Source organism: Lipomyces tetrasporus, assembly GCF_029532465.1.
Source record: "Lipomyces tetrasporus strain NRRL Y-64009 chromosome Unknown POJ06scaffold_3, whole genome shotgun sequence".
Taxonomy (NCBI): Eukaryota; Fungi; Ascomycota; class Lipomycetes; order Lipomycetales; family Lipomycetaceae; genus Lipomyces; species Lipomyces tetrasporus.
This window is the reverse complement of record NW_026611598.1, coordinates 754,685-773,680: the sequence shown is the minus strand read 5'-3', so window position 1 is coordinate 773,680 and position 18,996 is coordinate 754,685. Positions and strand designations below refer to the sequence as shown.

The 18,996-nt window shown below is 50.2% G+C and overlaps 6 protein-coding genes across 6 annotated transcripts; 2 read left to right on the top strand and 4 right to left on the bottom strand.

Annotated features, from left to right (window-relative positions):
- Window positions 1–1,878: 1,878 nt before the first annotated feature.
- Window positions 1,879–3,050, top strand: POJ06DRAFT_73439 (uncharacterized protein). The gene is made up of 2 exons (XM_056191481.1): window positions 1,879–2,037; window positions 2,095–3,050. Exon 2 carries the CDS (start codon window positions 2,095–2,097, stop codon window positions 2,932–2,934), a length of 840 nt encoding a protein of 279 aa, XP_056045378.1. The 5' UTR covers window positions 1,879–2,037; the 3' UTR covers window positions 2,935–3,050.
- A 5,930-nt stretch (window positions 3,051–8,980) lies between these two features.
- On the bottom strand, window positions 8,981–12,572 carry POJ06DRAFT_73393 (uncharacterized protein). The gene is made up of 4 exons (XM_056191480.1): window positions 12,147–12,572; window positions 11,650–12,070; window positions 10,313–11,602; window positions 8,981–10,251 (listed from the first exon to the last, which is right to left on the bottom strand). The coding sequence occupies exons 1-4, from the start codon at window positions 12,291–12,293 to the stop codon at window positions 9,017–9,019; spliced, it is 3,093 nt and encodes a 1,030-aa protein (XP_056045377.1). The 5' UTR covers window positions 12,294–12,572; the 3' UTR covers window positions 8,981–9,016.
- A 44-nt stretch (window positions 12,573–12,616) lies between these two features.
- Window positions 12,617–13,903, bottom strand: POJ06DRAFT_248259 (uncharacterized protein). Its single transcript, XM_056187016.1, has 6 exons — window positions 13,722–13,903; window positions 13,632–13,652; window positions 13,434–13,498; window positions 13,281–13,352; window positions 13,108–13,212; window positions 12,617–13,032 (listed from the first exon to the last, which is right to left on the bottom strand). The coding sequence occupies exons 1-6, from the start codon at window positions 13,726–13,728 to the stop codon at window positions 12,925–12,927; spliced, it is 378 nt and encodes a 125-aa protein (XP_056045376.1). The 5' UTR covers window positions 13,729–13,903; the 3' UTR covers window positions 12,617–12,924.
- On the top strand, window positions 13,904–14,924 carry POJ06DRAFT_248255 (Metallo-dependent phosphatase-like protein). The gene is made up of 4 exons (XM_056187015.1): window positions 13,904–13,931; window positions 13,985–14,150; window positions 14,209–14,223; window positions 14,308–14,924. The coding sequence occupies exons 2-4, from the start codon at window positions 14,103–14,105 to the stop codon at window positions 14,806–14,808; spliced, it is 564 nt and encodes a 187-aa protein (XP_056045375.1). The 5' UTR covers window positions 13,904–13,931; window positions 13,985–14,102; the 3' UTR covers window positions 14,809–14,924.
- On the bottom strand, window positions 14,898–16,193 carry POJ06DRAFT_73333 (uncharacterized protein). Its single transcript, XM_056191479.1, has 4 exons — window positions 15,466–16,193; window positions 15,339–15,415; window positions 15,148–15,286; window positions 14,898–15,074 (listed from the first exon to the last, which is right to left on the bottom strand). The coding sequence occupies exons 1-4, from the start codon at window positions 15,949–15,951 to the stop codon at window positions 14,988–14,990; spliced, it is 789 nt and encodes a 262-aa protein (XP_056045374.1). The 5' UTR covers window positions 15,952–16,193; the 3' UTR covers window positions 14,898–14,987.
- A 242-nt stretch (window positions 16,194–16,435) lies between these two features.
- On the bottom strand, window positions 16,436–18,107 carry POJ06DRAFT_194601 (uncharacterized protein; the record flags this gene model as incomplete). Its single annotated transcript, XM_056184956.1, has 2 exons — window positions 16,436–17,595; window positions 17,651–18,107. 2 exons carry the CDS (start codon window positions 18,105–18,107, stop codon window positions 16,436–16,438), a joined length of 1,617 nt encoding a protein of 538 aa, XP_056045373.1.
- Window positions 18,108–18,996: the final 889 nt, after the last annotated feature.

The following is an 18,996-nucleotide window of genomic DNA, read 5'->3' as shown; positions in this document are numbered from 1 at the left end:
GACACCCAGCAAGGTGCCGATGGGCAATCGTGTAAGGGACACAGGACCAGGCTGTCGGGGACGCGAGGGATGGGAGCCACTTGCATTTTTGTAAGGGTCCGAGCTAGGCATGTCGTCCAACGGTTTGTTTTCTGATAGGAACGTTAAGCTAGCTTTTTTCTTCTTGCGGCGCTTTGAGCACGCCGACGAAAACAAATCGCAGGCTCGAAGAACTCGTGTTTGTCACCCGTGGTCGCTGGACGCGGGAACGCACTCATAGCACACAGACGTGCAAGATCAAAAACCATAGAATAGATAGAAGACTTAGAGCCAGGGCAAGTACAGCATATGCTAGTATCAAAAAGAAAGTCGCCGGGTGTCGTGATCGTGAGGTTGCAGTTGGCGTTCAGGCAGCGGTGAGTCAAGGCTCGAGGTGAATGGTCCAAGCGTTGGCGAGTAACAGCCACGCAATAAAGTTTAGATCTCAATGTCTGGCACGCACATTCTTGCCGCCCCGGCCCCTCGCGTTAGCACTGCAGGTGAGACGATCCTTGCATGGCCGCATGTTTCTTGCATTCCGCTAAGCTCTAACCTTGACCCAGGGCCAAAGTCGTGAGTTATTCCTATCTAAAATAGTTAGTCCAGCAGACACGAGCCCGCGAGTTGAGTACTGTTCGGCTCCGGGCCTGCGATGCATTCTCATTTTCCAGCACTCACAGCGCAGAGTGTACTCGAGTATAGATGTTCGGGATGTCTCGTAAATTGCCGGGCTCTGAGCACAACTTGTGAAAATTGGGCCACTAGGGTTGGGGTAGGGGCAGATGTGTTCAAAACTCAATTGGCGGTGGCCACGAGCCCTTGCTTGCGTTACCTGCGTCCGATCTCGGCTTAGGCGACTAGTTATGTACGGGATCAGACACATGTAACTGGTAATGCAGAAGCTGGCTGCTACCACGCAACGTATGCGAACTGCCGGACAAGTCGGCCAACCGTTCCTGGGTGGCTTTGTCTAGAGTCCTAAGTCTCAGCCTAAGCTCAGAGCAAACCAGACGACGTGGTGAGTTGTGCTACCTCGTGTGACCCTCGTGCAATTACAAATGAGAGCCGCCAGCAGAAGCAGACAACATCCGTCTGCCGGCCATGGCTTCAACATGGCATGATCGAGGCTGAATTTCTAGCTCGCGGGTCTGTCCGCCATAGAAAGCGACAAATCTCGAAAATTAGAGCGCACATCGAGGCTGGACTAGGTGGGCATGGTTAGATTGTGAACCGTGCACGCGCCAGGGTAACTGGAACCGTTATATGCCGTACAGGTACATATCAGCGACCTCCTTGAGCATGCCATGTCACCTGTACTCGCTACTTGTCGACTACGTGACAGAGCAGTTAGGTCACTGAATGGGCCCGCTGTCTGCTGCTGTAGCTGTACAGCTTCCCAGGCCACCTCTCTCCGGTCACCGGTGCCTCGAGACACTTTGCGCGATCGTCGACATTCGGAATATAAGATATCCCACCCCGCCCCTGTGCAATCCCTTCCTTCAATCGCCCTACGCTAGTGTCCGGCTACTCCATTTCTCCTCGTGCCACTTGTCCGCTGTGTGTCGGCTTGTTCTTTGCTTTGCTGTTATTTGCTTTCGTTGTCGTTGGTTGCGCCTTTTTGTCTCGTTTTTCGCGTCTATCAGTCATTCATTTGAGACCAATATTTGCTCGTCGCTCTTTGTCCACGACGTTCATTATTGACAGCTTCATTGGCATTAACTTGTTCTCTGGTAGAGACGTCGTTTTGATATTGCATTCACTCTTTAGATTGCATTTGCTTTCCGTCGGTCGCGCAACAGGCAAATTTTAAGGTCGTTTTCGGGTTGTCCATTTTTAGCTCCGCACCGATCACATTCCAGGCTCGCGGATCACGAACGCGCTTTTGCGTATCAGTATTGCTACACATCTTCGAGCATTTGTCCTGTCTATTCTTGGCACATCCAGTCTGGCTTGATTATTATTTGTCCCTCATTATTAGGCGCCTGCACTCTTACTTTTGGTCAGAATTTACTATCCACTGTAGGCATTGTTGATCCTTATTCTATATGGACCGCATCCGCTAACAGGAAGTCTTAGATGATTGAATTTGACGATTTTGATACACATCAAGAGTTCATGGCTCCCTTGTCACCTGTCGAATTGTCCTCGCCGGGCGTATCACCAACCGCGCTACGGCAAGTTCTCTCGACACTCCCTGTCCTCTACCGGCGAACTGCGTCCGTTTCTTCAGTTTCTTCAATGTCGTCATACTGCTCGTCTGGCCCGACTACTCCCACCGAGGATATCCCCCCAACCACCATCACGCCTGGCATGCTCTACCTCCAGAACACGAGCTCGATGTCGAACGAGCCAATGGAGTCTTGCCCGGGATCACCAGAGTCGTCTATAACATCGACCCCTATTTCATCGCCGATCAAATCCGAGTTTTTCTCAACACCGTACGCCGACACTGCCGCACTCCTGACGCCCACCACCGAGCCATGCTTCTCACCATTTTACTCTCCCTCGCCAATGCCCTTCCATCCCTCTACTGCCGCGGCCTCGTACGCGCTCCAACAAGTCGCGTCGGCCAGCGCTACCCCTTCTCCACCAGCGACCCCACCGCCAATGGTCCGCAGTGCATCTAGCGCCTCGACCGTCAGTACAGCGTCGATCATCGCGCAGAAGCGGTCATACCCACTAATCGTCTCCTCAATGGACAAGCCACACAAGTGTGAAAAGTGTCCAAAGCGCTTCAAGCGTCTTGAGCACCTTCGACGACATGCGCGTACACACACTGACGAGCGACCGTTCATCTGCGACGTCGACACTTGCAAGCGGAAATTCTCTCGCAGTGACAATCTACGTGCGCATCGACGAACCCACATGCGGAAAGGCGGCCGGAATGGCTACGTCGAAGGGCTTGAGCCTCTGTAATAGAGAGCCAAAACCATTAGGAATTTTTTCATTTGCTGGGTTCATTTTGCTTATTTTTTGGGATTTGGTATGGCATTGGGTGCAAATTTTCGCCGTTATCGACCACATGTACATAGACGCGCTCGCTTTCGGGTTTTTTTTTTTGGTATAGTGAACCGGCGATATTACAGGAACATGAAAAATTGGTTGGTTGAATTTCAATTGGGTATTTGTTTCTCCTGCAATCGATTGATTAATGACTTTGTTTATGCGAATTGATGTCATTTTTATGTACTTCACGTTGTTTCATTTGGTTGATGGCTCGTTCTGAACAGCTATTAGTGAATGTGCAGGACTCTTGGGATTTTGATTCTTGAAGCACTGTGGCCAGCTGGTCTGGTCGCGTGGTTTCCTTTATTTTGAGGTTGTTTTCGAGTGGGATATTCTGAGAGTCATTGGATCGTAACAATAAGAAACATTTCATATAGAATTAGGCATTGGTCTCATTTGGAATCTTGAGACTTTCAAAAGTTGATATCAAATTGTATTGTGAATCGGGGTATACTACAACAAGCGGACGCAGTGGGACGAGTGATCAGCTGTGCGTGGACTTGTACTGAAGGCCGTTGAACTGTCACATTTTGAATTGAAAGAGTTGAAAAACATTGTAGGGTCGCATGATGCAAATACGAGCATCCCTGTGAATTCCACGGAATGCATACGGACGGGTAAGGTACAAGTCGGCCGAGTGCGCCGTGACGGCACTTGTCTCGGATTCATTATAAGGACTATTCGCCTAGACTATGATAGCTCTGTTTCTAGTGAGACAGTCCTATTTGGGTGCTATCACTAACGTCTAAACATAGGATGTGTCTCAATTTATGGTGCAATCGAGCTGTAATTTCTAAGTCATGAGTTTCGTATTAGAAGCTTATCTGTGGGCACGATGACGCTTGTATCATACGGTACCTGACCACGATGATGGCATAGCTGCCGTCTGAACTTTTTGAACGCGCTAACAAATTTTCTGTCGATCCACCACCGAAGTACAATAGCTTTGACATTGGTGGATCTCGGGTATCTTACAGGCTGAGGCGAATCGGGGGTGCGGTGGTCTGCTTACAAGAAGAGTGAGGTGGGGTCGGCTAGAACCAATGATACGGTACTGGCCCGGCTTTATACAGCCACGGTAAAATCAAAAAAACGAATTCGATATATATCAATGACAGAAAATTAATTAATGACAAACACCGGAGGTGACTCGTTGAAATTTTTACTCTGCACAGGGCGACATTGGTAAGCCAAATGAGAGCATGCATTGCTCGCGGGAGCCAACTTGAGGTATCAGAAGAAATTTTGTGTTACTCCCGTCAAAGTAAAGGTGGATCAACATGGTGTTGCATGCGGATTGGATTAAAGTCTAGTCTCCTGGTCTGTCAGCCGCCCTCTAGAACCCGATCAAGTTGACCCTTCGATATCGCAAGTCACCATCGAGAACTGACACTTGCAGTTTCCTAAACAATAATTTGAGAATTCTTGACCAATGACACGGATGCCAAAGGGTTTCCGAATGCGATACACATAATTGTAGAAAATCTACAAAAGAACGGTGTTATGTGGCAGAATTATTTTCACCCGGGTTACACTAAGCCGTATTCAAGTACGCTAACGTGCATTTAATGCTCCGTTCGCCTAAATCATACTAGCTCCTATCACCCCTAACCTCTGTGCGGCTCATTTCTTAAATATAGACAGTGTCTGCATGTTCCTATTTTAGGCTAATTTGAAAAGTGGGCAGTTAACACTGCTATATTGATATTTATGCCGAGAATGAGCGTACTAGTTGATATGACAATTAACCTCATGAGATAAGCACAGCTTAGTCAAGAGTGATACCGAAAGAATGGAGCCCAGCGACTTTGGAGCGCCTAAAGCAGCCTCTGTCCTTCGATTTTGTAGTTACACATGAGCGGATGACCAGAGTTCCGTGATACAGCTGCGAGTAATCACACCTACGCTCTACGATGGTGGTGGCGCTTTGCGGCAGTGGGATAGCGCAGATTGTGGGTGCAGCTGCACTATCATTGAATCCGATTCGTCAGCACGTGCGCGTGTTTGCAGACGATAGCGTGGCCCAACGTAACTGGCATGACGTTGAGAGTCAAGCCAGCGAATAATTTGAACCATCGTTAACTAATCATCAGCCCGTGAACAATACCAGCAGTAACAATAGAAATGTTTAGAATATTCAGAAGATTCAGCTAAGCACATTAGCACGCGTGCGGACAAAGGACGGACTGGATGGGCGCTCGTGTCTAAAAAAATCCTAAATCTTTCTTTTTAATTAATCAAGGAAAACTGCTTCGCCTCGCACCCTCCATCCCGCAGTTGTATGGAGATGCTGAGAGTTCTTTTTACAGTTCCTAAAGTAGTGCCGTGGTTATGGATCGACATGTTGCCCGAGTCCCTGTGCCGGTATCAGAATCAGGTAAGCGCAGCCGTCTTTATCTGGGGCACTGGTTGGGATGCTAGCCTTCATTTAGAGTTATACTTGGCTAGACCCAGTCGCGCGACTCGTTAACGTTTATAGGCTGCTGGTCTCGATATATAGGCTCAAGACCGTGTAGCACTTAAGTCAACTCGCCTTGATAAATCCACGGCTGTACCGTGTCGCCACCCTCTTGAGCAGTTGCCAATCGTAGAATACACATGTGCATGATCGCGAATAGACTCTACATAAGTCACACCTTAGACAAATCTGTTGGCCGATCTTACATGCCTCAAGGCCAAGGCCCGGAGAATTGATGCCGCAGTGACCTGGGCTCTATAGTAGTGGCTACATGCTGTAATGGAGAACCAAGTAACGTGCGTAATTATGGCCACAAGGGCTCGGAAATCCCAACTAATCGCCTTCCTGAGCACCCAACCCCCGGGGAAAAATTTCTTCGCACCCTTCCGACCTCCCGCCCCAACAAATCACAACAGGGAAATAACAAGGAATTCCTCAACTGAGAATCAAATTAATTATTACTGTGAAACAACGAATGGGATTGAGATTAGGGCAGTATGTTAAAATGAACAATTACCGTGTAATTCAAAGGAAGCACGCGTCCGTGACGCGTCGCGTGAGCGCGGCGATAGCGCTAAGTGCGAGTACGCCGTGGCTCCCCGTCTTCGGTGTCGCGCTTCTCCGACGTACGGCGCGTGTTCGAGGTACAACAAAAAATCGTTATTACGTGCTGTGCTGCATAAATTCAGTTCATTATACCTATTATTAGTGACCTCTATCATTTAAAGTAGTACACGAATTCTGGCGCCTGAGTGAACTGCGGCGCAACCCTCAAGCTGCGGGTATAATTTGCCGGACTGTGAGTTCTGCTTATTCCCAGTGACCCCATTCTGCTGTATATTCTCCATGACCCGGGATCGTCAATGCAACGCCGCGTCGCGCGTGGCGTGGTCTGAGTGAGCTGACGAGATAGAGTTGGCACCCGGTTTCGTACTACTACAGTTTAGCTTGAGTCACACGTGTCGCGGCCAGGGTTCAGGAATGCCCAGCCGGAGGTGTTGTAGCTTGGCATGCATGTCTTGTAACCTTTGTGAGCTGTGGGACGCTAATCTTCGGATAACTTCCGACATTAGCATCATTAGACTTTAAGGTTTAAAGATCTCTACTCTTGGTTGGCTGGCTCTGTCTCTGTTCTCAACCCCTGTCGCCTCATAAAGGGTCACGACTCACAGATTTTAAACATAGTAGCCTCTACTTACCCGGTATTGCAATTTGCTTGGACTGAAGAATCTGTAAGAACGTTCCTTCTGTTTTTGGAATAGTCATTCATTATTAACAACCGTTTCTCGTAAATTGTGACGAGTCCTATCACAACATTATATGCTGCCAAAGTGTAATATTTGTTACGTCTACTTGTTCGCTGTTCGCCAAATGCGAAAATATTGAATCGACGTTCGTAATAATTTTACCGAGGCGACAGACAGGTATCGACTATTGGACTGTTACTCAGATCCACGCGCTAATCTACTATGTAGCAAGTGAAGGTAATTGAAGTCGAAATAGCAACCCAACGCGCCTAGAACGAAGATATTTTAGCACGGATATATACAGAGCTTTATTGAACTAAATAATTGAAAATGCGGACGTTATGATTCGATTACAGAAGATCGGTAATCGTCACGAGCCATGTGACAGAGGATTTGCAACAGGCAGCCAGGTCCTGCGTAGGAATCAACGTGTTGAATGCATTCGCTCAAAAAGCAACGTGTATGAATCTGTTCTAAACTCACATTCGCTTATGAGGGATTTTCTATTATCCGCGACTCTGACAGCTCATGGTGTGGGACTACGGTTTAGAAAAGGACTCGCAGTAAATTTGTCCAAGGTTGGACTATACTGTATCAGTGGTGTGCCATGGGAAGTCAGATCAGGCGATTGGATCGAACCAGTGCGACCCCCACGTAAGTGCTGGCTGAGACTGGCTCTAAGGCCTGCAAGAGGGATGGCAGCAAGTTTAGTTGTTCAATCACCTGATCGCATTTCTTTGTCCGGTGGGGTCCTCTGCACAAGACATTTGCCTGTAAGCTAGCAGATCTAATAAGGTTTATATGGTGTTGTACCTTGGGTGTATCGTAGACAGGGATACGCATTTTTGGGCATGTACGCTTAACACTAGTCGTCAGTGTCAATGATTTGGCAACCTCGCTGGGGCAGCAGCATTAAGTAATTATGAAGAACTTGAAACAGGTGTGAGGGACGCTAACTCCTGTGGAAAATTCGGTCGGCCGAGATTCAGAATCTCTTCATGCTAGTGGCGCAAAATGCGGCGCAGTGGCCGGCTGGCTAATTTTGAGATCCGAGCAGCTGAAATTCATATCACTGCCATTTTGGGATGCATTATTGATAATGTAAAACAGCGTCAGCAAGAGCGCCTAGAGTGCCGTGTGGCCTGCAAACTGCTAAGAACTTGTTTCAAAGACATGCCGCAGCAGGCAACCGTCGCTCGCTTAACTTAAGGTGGTAGATACGTTCACGCTTATGTAGTTTTTGAGGGTTTTATTCCTGTGATCCATGCTGGAATTCTTGGCTTGCTATGTATGCATCGCGCACCAGCCATACAAAAGTACGCATTTATTCTGTTAAAGAACCGCGTGATGTGACTTGCTGAAGTGGCGGGATATTGATGGAATGATATCTAAATATCCCGGACTCGACATTCGAAATTGGAGGTAGTTCATCGCACTGAAAAGCGATTGCTAAACATAATGTTCTTACGGTCGCCGACGCGTGGCGCTTCGAGCTTGGAGTTCAGTCTCAATCGTATCATGCATGTTCCGAATTTGCGGTTCGTTAAGCTTATGAATGGCCACGGGTTAATAGATTCCGTGCGCGGGTCTGCACTAACGCACCACTCTCTCCATCGGCGTCCTGCAACATTTTATTTCTAGCCTACACATACTGCACCGTGACTGGCCGTGATCCTGAGTGGAGAGACTATTGGTATGTGGGGTATTGCGAACTATCACATTCCTCATTAGTACCATTACTAAGGGCCGGACGGCAATTGGCAAGTAATATTCTGCATTAAATACAGTGTTGTAGCTTCGCAGGCAAAAGGAGTGAATCACGAATATTCGCTTAATAATGCTTGCGGACCTTTGTCTGAGTGACCGTCTCCACGCTCCTGATACTCACGTGCTCACAAGTTATCAAATTTTTCAAACCTCTAGTCCATCAATATGTATTTTGCGTATACGCAACCGTCAAAACCAACGAGCCCATACATCCAAAACTTTGCCACTTATCCGCTGCGTCTGCAATGCTTGAGCATGCATGTCCACGCGCTAGGCTGCGCCTGGGTAGTTATGAGACGACGGCAAATATCTTTTGGTCCGCCAGCCGAATTGGGACACATGGGACAGACGGGCATGGAGAGGCCGTCCACGTGCAAAAGTCGCTATCCTCAACGGTCGTACGTTGTATTCAAAAACAGCATTCCTCAATATGCATATTCCTATATTAATCGACATAGCAGTGATCTATGCTATATACAAAACTCCGATTTAAAACAAGAGACCAAGCAAAATCAGCCTCCTAGTCTTTGTCCGCACCTTCATCGAGCGCTGTCTCACCAGCATCGCCTGCAACGTCATTACTAGTTGCCTTCTCCTCGATAATTTTACTTTCTCTGAAATCTTCCGGCGCCTCGTACACTCGACTACTCGGGACCGGATTGCTGATAGTCTCTCCCTCGGAAGGCTCTTCGATTGATGACGCGACTACTTCTGCCTCGCCATCGTTCTGCTTTCCCGGCGTCACATCTTCAGCCTCGTGGTGGTTGTGTTCAATTGGAGCTTCTAACGTCGAAACCATCGGGGGCTCCTCGAATAGCGGGGATACGTCCTCAGATTCTATAGTAGCAGTTTGCTCCTGTGTAGCTTCGGACGCATCGACGATCCGCGTATCTGAGGTCTCTATCGCGCCTGTACCTTCATCAGCTGATGAATCCGGGACATTGGACTCTGAAGGAGGCACAGCAGTATCTGATATTACGCGCGGATCTTCGGACGCCTTCAATGTCGTTAGATCTGCCACAATCGTAGACCTCAGAGCCTCATTAGATAATTCATCGACACTCTTCGCCGTCACATTCGCCACTCCATTTGTATTCTCGTCCTCTTGCACCTTCATACCCGGCACCTCTGCCTTCGTACTCGGCACTGGGTTGACCGTCCCAATGCCGGCCCCAGACAATGTTTCAGGATTCCACATGTCCCACACCGTAATGACTGAACTGAACCCCCATCCACCAGGCAATTCAGTAGGTGCGGGCAATTTGCGCCCTCGCGGTCCTCTTGCCCTATCTTTCCGCACGTCATCCAGCTTGGTCCCTTTAGCGTGCGCCGCAGGCGTCGTCGACTTGCCCTCCGCCGCGGGTGCAGGACGTTCCTCCATCATATTTGTAGCCTCCGGCTCAGCTGCAGGTGATAGTTGCACCGGCTTTGGTGGCCGCGGCATCATAAACGGCATCGTCCCAGCTTTTCCGAAACGAGACTCCAAATCTTTGGCAAACGCGGCTCGAATGCCAGTCAACTTGTTCGGACGTGCAGGTGGTGGCGGCTTCGGTTTCGTGACAGGCGACGCCCCGCTGGCGCCGCTGGCCTGCTTTGACGGCGCGGTCTCGGAACGAGAGGTAACTTGCGGGGCAATCGAAGATGGCTCATGAGAGGGTGTCTGGGCAGGCGATCCTGCTGGTGACGGTATCGGTTTCGGGCGGCGTGGGACTTGAGGCCGGGATGGTCGTCGCGGAATTTCTGGCAGTGCAGACACTGATGTCAATTATTAGTAAGTTTAACTAGACGCTAGACAGGATATTCTCTTCGCATATACCTTCGGAATTCTCAACATCAGGCTCCGGAACAGACGACTCTGCCGCAAGCGATGCTTCTGCGGTCATAGGCTCAGTAGCGTCTGAGGTCCGCTCCTTGGCCTCACTAGCCTTACCAGCCGGCGTGACAGCTTTTGTCTGAGCCTGCTCGTCCTGTTCAACCTTCTCGTTAATGCTCGAATCTACAACGGCCGGCGTATCTATCACAGACGCTGCTGGTTCGTTGGCCTGTCCTACACTGTGAGCAGGCTTGTCCGTAGAAGATTGCCGCCCATCACTAGTGAACTCGCCAACGGACTCAATGGCCTCCTGGTTCACTTCAGGCTCCTGTGCCATTGTGTTCTGAACAGGTCCGTCTTCACTTTCGTCAGTAGGGGCCTGTCTATCTCCTGTCTCAGAGACAACTTCCAAAATATTTGACTCCTCTCTAACTGGAGTCTGGTTCTCCAAATAACTATGGATCAAACTTTCCAAGACATCCCGCTGCCCAGTACTCTCCGTAGGCGACACTAGTACCTCTGCCTCCTTCGCAGACACAATAGGCGACGTCTCAGCAGACAACGTATCCTCTGGTGTCGCTGTCGGCTCCAAAAGCCCATTCAACGGATTTGGTCGGTTTAGCACCTTACTTCCGAACTTAGCCGCCAACTCCACAGGGTGGTGCAACTCCTCTTCCGCCTTTTGAGCGGCAATATCGAGAACGGTATTGATTTCGCTTGTATCTGGGGAGACTTGTGTCAAGGAATCGGAGTCAGGGTCGGACTTGAATGTCGGGACGGTGTGAATCTGGCCAGGCTCGCCTTCGCCTGAGGGATCGATCACGAGAGCATTGGGGGATACATGGACGTGTACGTTGCTATGCTGTTTCGTTGGTCGCGATGCCGGATGTTGTGGAACGTCCTGCATTGTCGCGTGCACAACGGCACGGTCTGGAATCTTCGGCTCGTAAGAGTGACTAGCGCTCCCCGGTCGCTCAGTAACTTTCGGCCTAGCAGGCATATTCGGGATTTTCGATGTCGACGCTGGTCGTTGGGGGATTGTAGGCACAGGAAAATCGGTTTCACTGGGTGCCTCTGCAAGTATTGAAGGCGTGCCCGTACGGCTATGGCTTGGTCGTTCCGGTCGTTCGGGAATTATGGGTACTACCGGCGAAGGAGACACCGAATTGCGATTTGAGCTCCGTGGGCGGTCTGGAATTCGTGGGATGGGGCTCTGGATCACGGCGTTTGAACTCGTAGCTGGCGACGGTGCTTGAGGGCGGCGTGGAATCTGCGGCTGCGGCGAACGAATTCCTGTAGGTTGTCAGTATCAAGTACAGCAGACCCAAAAAACTGCATACCATCGAAGTAACTTCCAGCTCCAATACTGCTATCCGATGGCCCCGACCCAGACAACTCCACCTCGCTATAACTCTCGCTAGCTTCCCTCTCCTGTTCCAACAAACCACCAATGTGTTCCATCCCGTCATACATTCCCGGGGGCTCATTACTCTGTGTTGCCTCCGCGAAGTTCTTTTCATTCTCGGCAAGTGTCCGAGAAAGGTCTAACTCGATTTCGGCGACTTGTTGCTGGGTTTCATACAGATCGCGCGGACGCCGGAGGTTTACAGAGGGAGAATGAGGGCGGCGCGGGATCGAGGGAATGGCGACTGGCATTGACGTCGCGTACTGCGACTGTGGTTGCGCGTTGTCGGCTGTACTTGATCGTTCGGAAAAGCTCAGGTCGGGGTCGGGGACTTGCTCCGAAGAAGGGGTAATTGGCTGTTAATGCCAGTCAACTTAGCCTTATCATCTCACCACACACAAATAGCAGCAATTGCTAGGTACGCGGACTTACCAGACTTGACGACAGCGACCCATCGCTACCTGAATCCGTAGTCTTCGGTCTCGGTCGCCGTGGAATGGCAGGCATCGTCTGGCGTGGCCGCCGCGGGACGACGGGTTGCTGCTCATACGGTCCGTCGTCAGTCTCAGTAGTCGACATGATAATGGCCAGTCCTTGCAACCACAACTAAACGATATTAATTTCCTCTGGTGTTATCGCCAAGCGCAAAAATTAGGAATCCAAATTATGCGATAAATCAATCGAAAATCAAGCTCCGCATAATACGTGCGTGGATTTGCAGGAGTCGGCTCCAAGGAATGTGTGGACGCGCTGGTGCGCTGGCGCTACTTGGGCCGCACACCGAGTCCCGTGAGTGATGAGTAAGAATCCCGGGGATATTACATCATCCTCGTTGACTTCATAGCGAATTGAGGCATGGGTTTGTGGTTTCAGTAATTCCATCATATGAAGTAGGAATGTCAGCGTGATTATTTGAGTAAATTGGGTAAGGATACAGAGCACCTTGCAGCTGAGGCGTCTTTGACGGTCAGCTAAATGCGTGAAAGTTGCCAATATCGCAATCGCATGTATAGCAATACTAAAAGTGATTATCTAAAATAATACAATACAAGATCTTCGAACAAATGCAATGCCATAGCAGCATTACTTTATACGGGCCCAAATTACGCCGTAATACCGTTCTGTGCACCAGCATGCACTATGGATCTGTAAAAAAAAACTTAAAGCAATTTGAAGAACAAAAGGACTCATAGGATGCCAAGCTCGATATTTATGAATAGTTCAATCGGAAGATGTCGTTGAAAACGTAGTAGCTTCCGCCTTCGGGGATAAGGTGGAACACTTGCGAATACCTCTGCGGGTTCTGCTCCTCGTCGACCTATTTTTTGACGCGGTCAGATGTATCCAGTCAGATCGTCAAACAGACAAACCTGCCCGCAAAAAGGGAACATACAAGGAGCTCGCCGGTGACCATAACAAGCACAGAGCCCATTTCGGGAGAGGAGGGTTGTGCGTCTAGGGTAGAAATGCGATGTGCGACTTTCTGGAATGGCAGGCTCTGTTCCGAATTCATGTCAGGGATGATCTATGCACCGATCCTGCTCGGTCAGAACATAAACCACATACCACGAGCTTCTCAATAATGTTCTTCGCGCCCTGCAATTGGGAGGTCTCGAAAGTGAGCATGGAATGATCTCGCTATGTGATGTTAGCCATAACCGAGCATCGCTATTGCCCAAATATCGGGCAACATAATATCAATATATCAAAAATGCATACGTATAAGTTGCCCAACTGCGACCGATCACTATCAAACTGAGCATAATAGAACTTCGTGAACTCCTCTATTGTAAACAACGAACGTGAGTATGATCTCAATCGTCACACAATCCTTATTTCGAACGTCGTCCTCATTCCATTCTGCTTTTCAAATAACATTCTATACACTCCCGCCAAAAGAGTTGAACAATAGCTTACCCGCAAGGGCCTGGAAGTTAACTACTCACAGTCAGTCAATACTCAAACCCCACATTTACCAGCCATCAGCAATCATTCACAAATGCTTACCAGCCATATTTAATGCTCGGCCAAAAAGTATAACGTCTCGAAATTCAAGATCTAATCCTGGATATCAATGGATCTGTCGACCGGAAGATCTGACTTGCAATTTCTGGGGAATTCAATGATGTCCCTTTTCGCTTTTTCCGACGCGCGCAAACAAACAGGTATATCACGTGATTGTGACAGCGCTCGCTTTGTTTAATCTGCCATATTCGTCCTATGGATCATATTAAATTGGTGTCACAACATCTGCTTACTTACGCCACTCACAAGTCACAATCACGAGTCACCGAATCGCCGCGCTATCATGTAATAGTGGACTTCCTGGTCCACAATACGCCATCGTATCCACAATCCAGTCCGGGAACAGGCTAATATCTGACAATCATGCTGGTCCTCGCAATTGGCGACCTGCACATACCGGACCGTGCTCTGGTACGTATCATTTTCAATGTGGCGAATATCAAGCCGTGTACTAACTCGACTCGCATAGGAACTCCCGCCAAAGGTATTCTTTCCGTCTGGTTTTTGCTGCCAATTCATATTCGAGCGTCCTAGAATAGGATAGCACACAAGTACTAATAAGACGTAGTTCCGAAAGCTCCTAGCGCCGGGTAAAATCTCACAAATCCTATGTCTCGGAAACCTGACCGACCGCGAAACGTATGACTTCTTGCGCACTGTGTCGGCAGACCTGCAAATCGTCAAGGGCGAATTCGATCTTTCGCTTTCCCTGCCGCTCTCTAAAGTCGTCACCCACGGCTCACTTCGTATCGGGTTCACGCACGGTCACACGATAGTGCCGCCAGGTGATTCCGATGCGTTATTAATCGCCGCCCGGCAGATGGATGTGGATGTCTTTATTTGGGGCGGCACGCATAGGTTCGAGGCGTATGAGCTCGAGGGCAAATTTTTTATTAATCCGGGCAGTGCGACGGGTGCGTTGTCCAGTGGGTGGTGGGCGGAAGGGGAGAGTCCTGTCCCGTCGTTTGTATTGATGGATGTTCAAGGCGCTGTACTCGTCTTGTATGTGTATCAGTATATCGATGGAGAAGTCAAAGTCGAAAAGGTCAGTTACCGAAAGGGCGGTTAACCTATTATGAATACATAGAAAGGGATTGCGAAGAGCGGCGTGTGGCCGAGAATTGTAACAATACATTGTTTAGTAGTTGCTTGCATTTTGTCAATGGTTGTTGGGTGTGCAGGTTAACCGTGTTTAATACATTGTACATTCTTCTATCTGCCGTCTTAACCTGACCTCGCACACTATGCCTATATCCACTGACCGCCATCAATGTTGATAGCCTCGCCGGTAACACTGTCATTCTTCGCCAGCATCACGTAGATCAAGGCACAATTCTATAACCGTTAGCTCCCATGTTCCTCTCGTGACTAAGCACTATAGCCATCCCGCGGTCAATACGCGACTCACCTCCAGGGTCGTTTCAGTCTTGAGCACAGTCGAGTCAATAATCGCGTCTAATTTGTCCCGCCCGAATTTCAACCCCCACTCCGTGGCCAGAACCCCCGGTTTGACAGCATTGACTCTAATCTTCGGACCCTGATGCGCCCTGTGTCAAATCATTAGAGCCGCTATGACTTACATTAACAGGGGTAACTCACGCCAGACATCGCATTAAATGCAAGTTCGCAGCCTTGCTAACACAGTACGCCAACGATGACCCTGCCGGGTGTTCACCCTGCCCGACCATCAGCATGTCGTTTCTCGCCGTCAAGGTTCGTTACTCACCGCAACACTGCTCGTCATAAGAAAGAACCCGCCGTCGGCATTCCTGTTCATGGTCTCCCGCACTTCCCGCAACAAGACGAACGGACTCTGCACATTAACCGCAAAGCAATTCTCAAAGTCGGACCATTTCACCGCGTCTAAATCACTGATGGCCGAAAATCGGGTCCATCCCGCATTTGCGATAACACCATCAATGCGCCCGGCATTCCCCCATGATTTGGACAGCGCGATGGCGTCGGATATGAGTTTTACGTTTTCGGACTCGACGGCGCAGTTTGCTTGGATTATGCCGAATTTGCGGTCTGGATACGCGGATTTGAGTTCGGATTCGGTTGCGGAGGCGCGGGAGACGGATGATTCGGTGGGGGAGGAGTGGTTGAGGATGATATGGCATCCCTCCGCAGCGAATGCGTGCGCCAGGGCTGCGCCGAGTCCTGCAGAGGATCCGGTTATAAGGACGACGCGGTCTGTGAGATGGTAAACCATTTTGTTTGTATATCTTATCAGTTTATTCGGGACTCTTTTCGAGGATAATTGATGCTTTCGAAATCAGCCCGATAACGATAGCGAACGGGGCCCGACATCGGGCACGTGCTCCGGTATGTGCATTAGATCGTTAGTTTGCGCGTATCGATACCTCAACACAGAGAATAACAAGCAAATCTCACCATCTCCTTTTTGTATTCATAATCATAACATACATCCGCTCGATAATCCGTTCGTCATCGCATCATTTATACAAACAGTTAACCATAAATAACTATACCATATTGTGATAAAATATCATCCACTCCCACCAATAAATGTACAAGAATCGTCAATGTATATGTATAATGACCAGATAACATAACGAACGTCGAAGACATTCTATGTAAACTGATGTCCGTCATGATTAAGACAAACGGGACATATTGGACAAGGAAAAAAAAATGAGCTGACTTGTTTCGCAGTTGTTGTTTATGAGAGGAGTTTAATGATAATTGGCAAGAATCCGCATTCCAGACCCTAGCGGCCTCCCCCGCTGCGATCCAGCTAGTTTTTTGTACTTCGCGACGGATGGTAACCGGGCTTCTTCTTCGTCGTCGGAAACGTCTTCTTCGCCGGGGAATAAATGTCCTAGTGGATCTCGCTTGACGGATTCGGCAGCCATATGATCGAGATCGACGTCGACTTGTTTTCGCTTCAACAGGTTCGACAGATGGCGTGTTGGTGGCGGCGCTGGGGCGGGTAGAGTCGGCATGAACGGCGTGGCGGTCGGTGTCGGTGTCGACGAAGTTGTCGACACGGTTGTGGCGATTGTGTGTTGATCTGCAGTAGATGTAGCCGCCGGTGGTTCTGCGGTTACTGGCAGAGGGTCCGAGATTTGTCGAGGTATCTGATCGTCGCTAGGTGGAGTGATGGGTTGATTTAGGTACGACGCCGACGACGCGTTGTAGTTCCACGGGTAGCTCTTTGTGCCGTAATCACGCTTTCCGGTTGCACTGACAGCCAGTTCGTCGACCGAATTTCCCATCGCGGGACTGCCAGATGCATTTGGCGTAGCCGTCGGCGTAGGCGGCGGTGGAACTCGCTTCGACGCAACCCCTTGCGGCGGTTGCAGGGCCGGGGACAACGACACCATCGGACCAGCCGAGGACATCTGCATGTGTCTCCGGTGCTTGAGCGCACCAAGCCCGATATCGTCCTGGTCTGACTCATCTAGCTCTTCACCACAGCACTGCGCAGCATTGTCGTGTGATGTGAACTCCCGTCCATGCGAGATCCGACAATGATTGATAAACCCTTGGGCAGAGCCGAAGGTCATCCGTGAACAATCCTTGCATACTAATCGCACTAAAATGCCGTCTGGTCGGCGGTAGATGCAGCCTTCTGGCGGAGGATTGCCGCCTACTGTGCCTTGGGCGGAGTACTGTGGGAGATGCATTCTGCTCGATATCGGTATACTTCGCGACCGGGACTGCGTACCAGACGCAGCAAGCGAATCAGGCGCCGCAGAAGTTGGCGAGACGCCGTCAGGTGATTTATATTGTTCCGGCCGCGCGCCTTCGGAATAGCGTCGGTCAGGGAGCAAGTACTGGGCGTAATGCTTGGCGAAATCGTCCGGTTCGTCCTTATCGTTAATCATTTTGCCTACAGCAGTTAGAATGTTCTGAGCGTTGCCCAATAACGACCAACAAGTACATACCAGCACACCGCCTCAATTGGACCATCATGATATGAACCTTTGCAATCTCGTCCTCGATGTAAGACAACTCGCGATGCTTGAGCAGGATCTCGAGATCAAACTGCCGCCGGATGACGTCGATCGCGGCCTCAATCTTTCCCGGCCGGTCGACTGTTCGGACGGACGGAGGTGCCGGCTCCGTGGTCATTGGCAGTTGTTCTGTCGGATCTGAGTGCGCTGATTGCAAGTCTTTTGAAGTGGCGGCTGAAGGAGCGGGTGCGACGGGAGAAGACGAGGTGGCGGGAGGAGCAGGCTGGGGGGCGACGTCAGGGCGCACGACCGATGATTCGATATGTGACGAGGTAGGTTCTGCCGACTCAGCTGGCTGGATCGAGGGCTGGACAGGAGGACTCGTATCAGCATCATCTGAAGCCGTCGCGGGATCGGCCGGAGCTAGAGGGGCAGGGTCTGCCGACATCTCTGGTCGAGGTGGGGCCTCGTGAGGATGAGGCCGAGATGACTTATCTGGCAGACGAGCGTCCGCAGCGTGTGCGGCCGCCGCAGCCGCAGCCTGAGCTGCGTGCAGCTTCGAGCGCTGCTTGTGTGTGCGAGCGGCCATTGTGTGTTTGTTGTTGGTGTTGTTCTGCGGTTGGGTGCAGTATGGCGGAATAATGGAGCAGAAGCAAATGGCAAGACAGGGGCGCGACGCAGGGAAGACGACGGAAGGCGGCGGCGGCGAGCCCGATGACGATGGCGGTGCGGGCCACGTAAACTCGCGCACCTGACACTGGCGGGGGCACCGCATTCCACGCAAGGCGATTAAGCTCCGCGCTAGTCCCATTGAAGGGCATGATAAGTCACGCTACTGCAGGTGCACCCGCGCTCGGCACAACAGATGAACTCTAACGATCCTTCGTTTTCACGCTGACCTTCGAAGCGAGGTGCTGACACACACGGCCTAGTCGGGTCTGTTTTGGAGCCGCGCGTGCCAGTGCGCCGCCAACGGACGCCGCTTTATTTCCGGCACACGACCCGCACGCGCTGCCCCAAAACAACGAAAATGGTCGTGGAGGCGGTGCGGATATGGCGCATGCGAGTCGCGTTATTCGACTAAGGAAATCGGAAGGAGAGCGCAAAGAGCAGTCCTCGCGACAAAGATACTATCAGATCCGGAGGCTCATTATGTTCAAAATCAATTAAGCCAGAGCACCGGATTCGGTGCAATTGAATATTGTTTCGGTTCGTACCTCAGTGTACTGTGCAATGTCAAACTTCAGATGTTGTGGGCATTAAGATTAGACTTAATGATAGCCGGATCTACGCTGCCAATGCCCCTGGAGGCCCTGTGCGCCGCTCCACCGGCAAGC

Bases quoted from the DNA above. Each gene is read 5' to 3' on its own strand.
- POJ06DRAFT_73393 (XM_056191480.1), bottom strand. From the start codon at position 12,293: ATGTCGACTACTGAGACTGACGACGGACCGTATGAGCAGCAACCCGTC. The intron at 12,071-12,146 runs GTAAGTCCGCGT...TGGCATTAACAG, and splicing joins GGTCGCTGTCGTCAAGTCTG to CCAATTACCCCTTCTTCGGA. The intron at 10,252-10,312 runs GTATATGCGAAG...AATTGACATCAG, and splicing joins TGATGTTGAGAATTCCGAAG to TGTCTGCACTGCCAGAAATT.
- POJ06DRAFT_248255 (XM_056187015.1), top strand. From the start codon at position 14,103: ATGCTGGTCCTCGCAATTGGCGACCTGCACATACCGGACCGTGCTCTG.
- POJ06DRAFT_73439 (XM_056191481.1), top strand. From the start codon at position 2,095: ATGATTGAATTTGACGATTTTGATACACATCAAGAGTTCATGGCTCCC.
- POJ06DRAFT_248259 (XM_056187016.1), bottom strand. The intron at 13,213-13,280 runs GTATGTGGTTTA...AATTCGGAACAG, and splicing joins ACATTATTGAGAAGCTCGTG to AGCCTGCCATTCCAGAAAGT. The intron at 13,033-13,107 runs GTATGTTCCCTT...GTCAAAAAATAG, and splicing joins TGGTCACCGGCGAGCTCCTT to GTCGACGAGGAGCAGAACCC.
- POJ06DRAFT_73333 (XM_056191479.1), bottom strand. From the start codon at position 15,951: ATGGTTTACCATCTCACAGACCGCGTCGTCCTTATAACCGGATCCTCT. The intron at 15,416-15,465 runs GTGAGTAACGAA...ATGGTCGGGCAG, and splicing joins TTATGACGAGCAGTGTTGCG to GGTGAACACCCGGCAGGGTC. The intron at 15,287-15,338 runs GTGAGTTACCCC...GATTTGACACAG, and splicing joins CATTTAATGCGATGTCTGGC to GGCGCATCAGGGTCCGAAGA.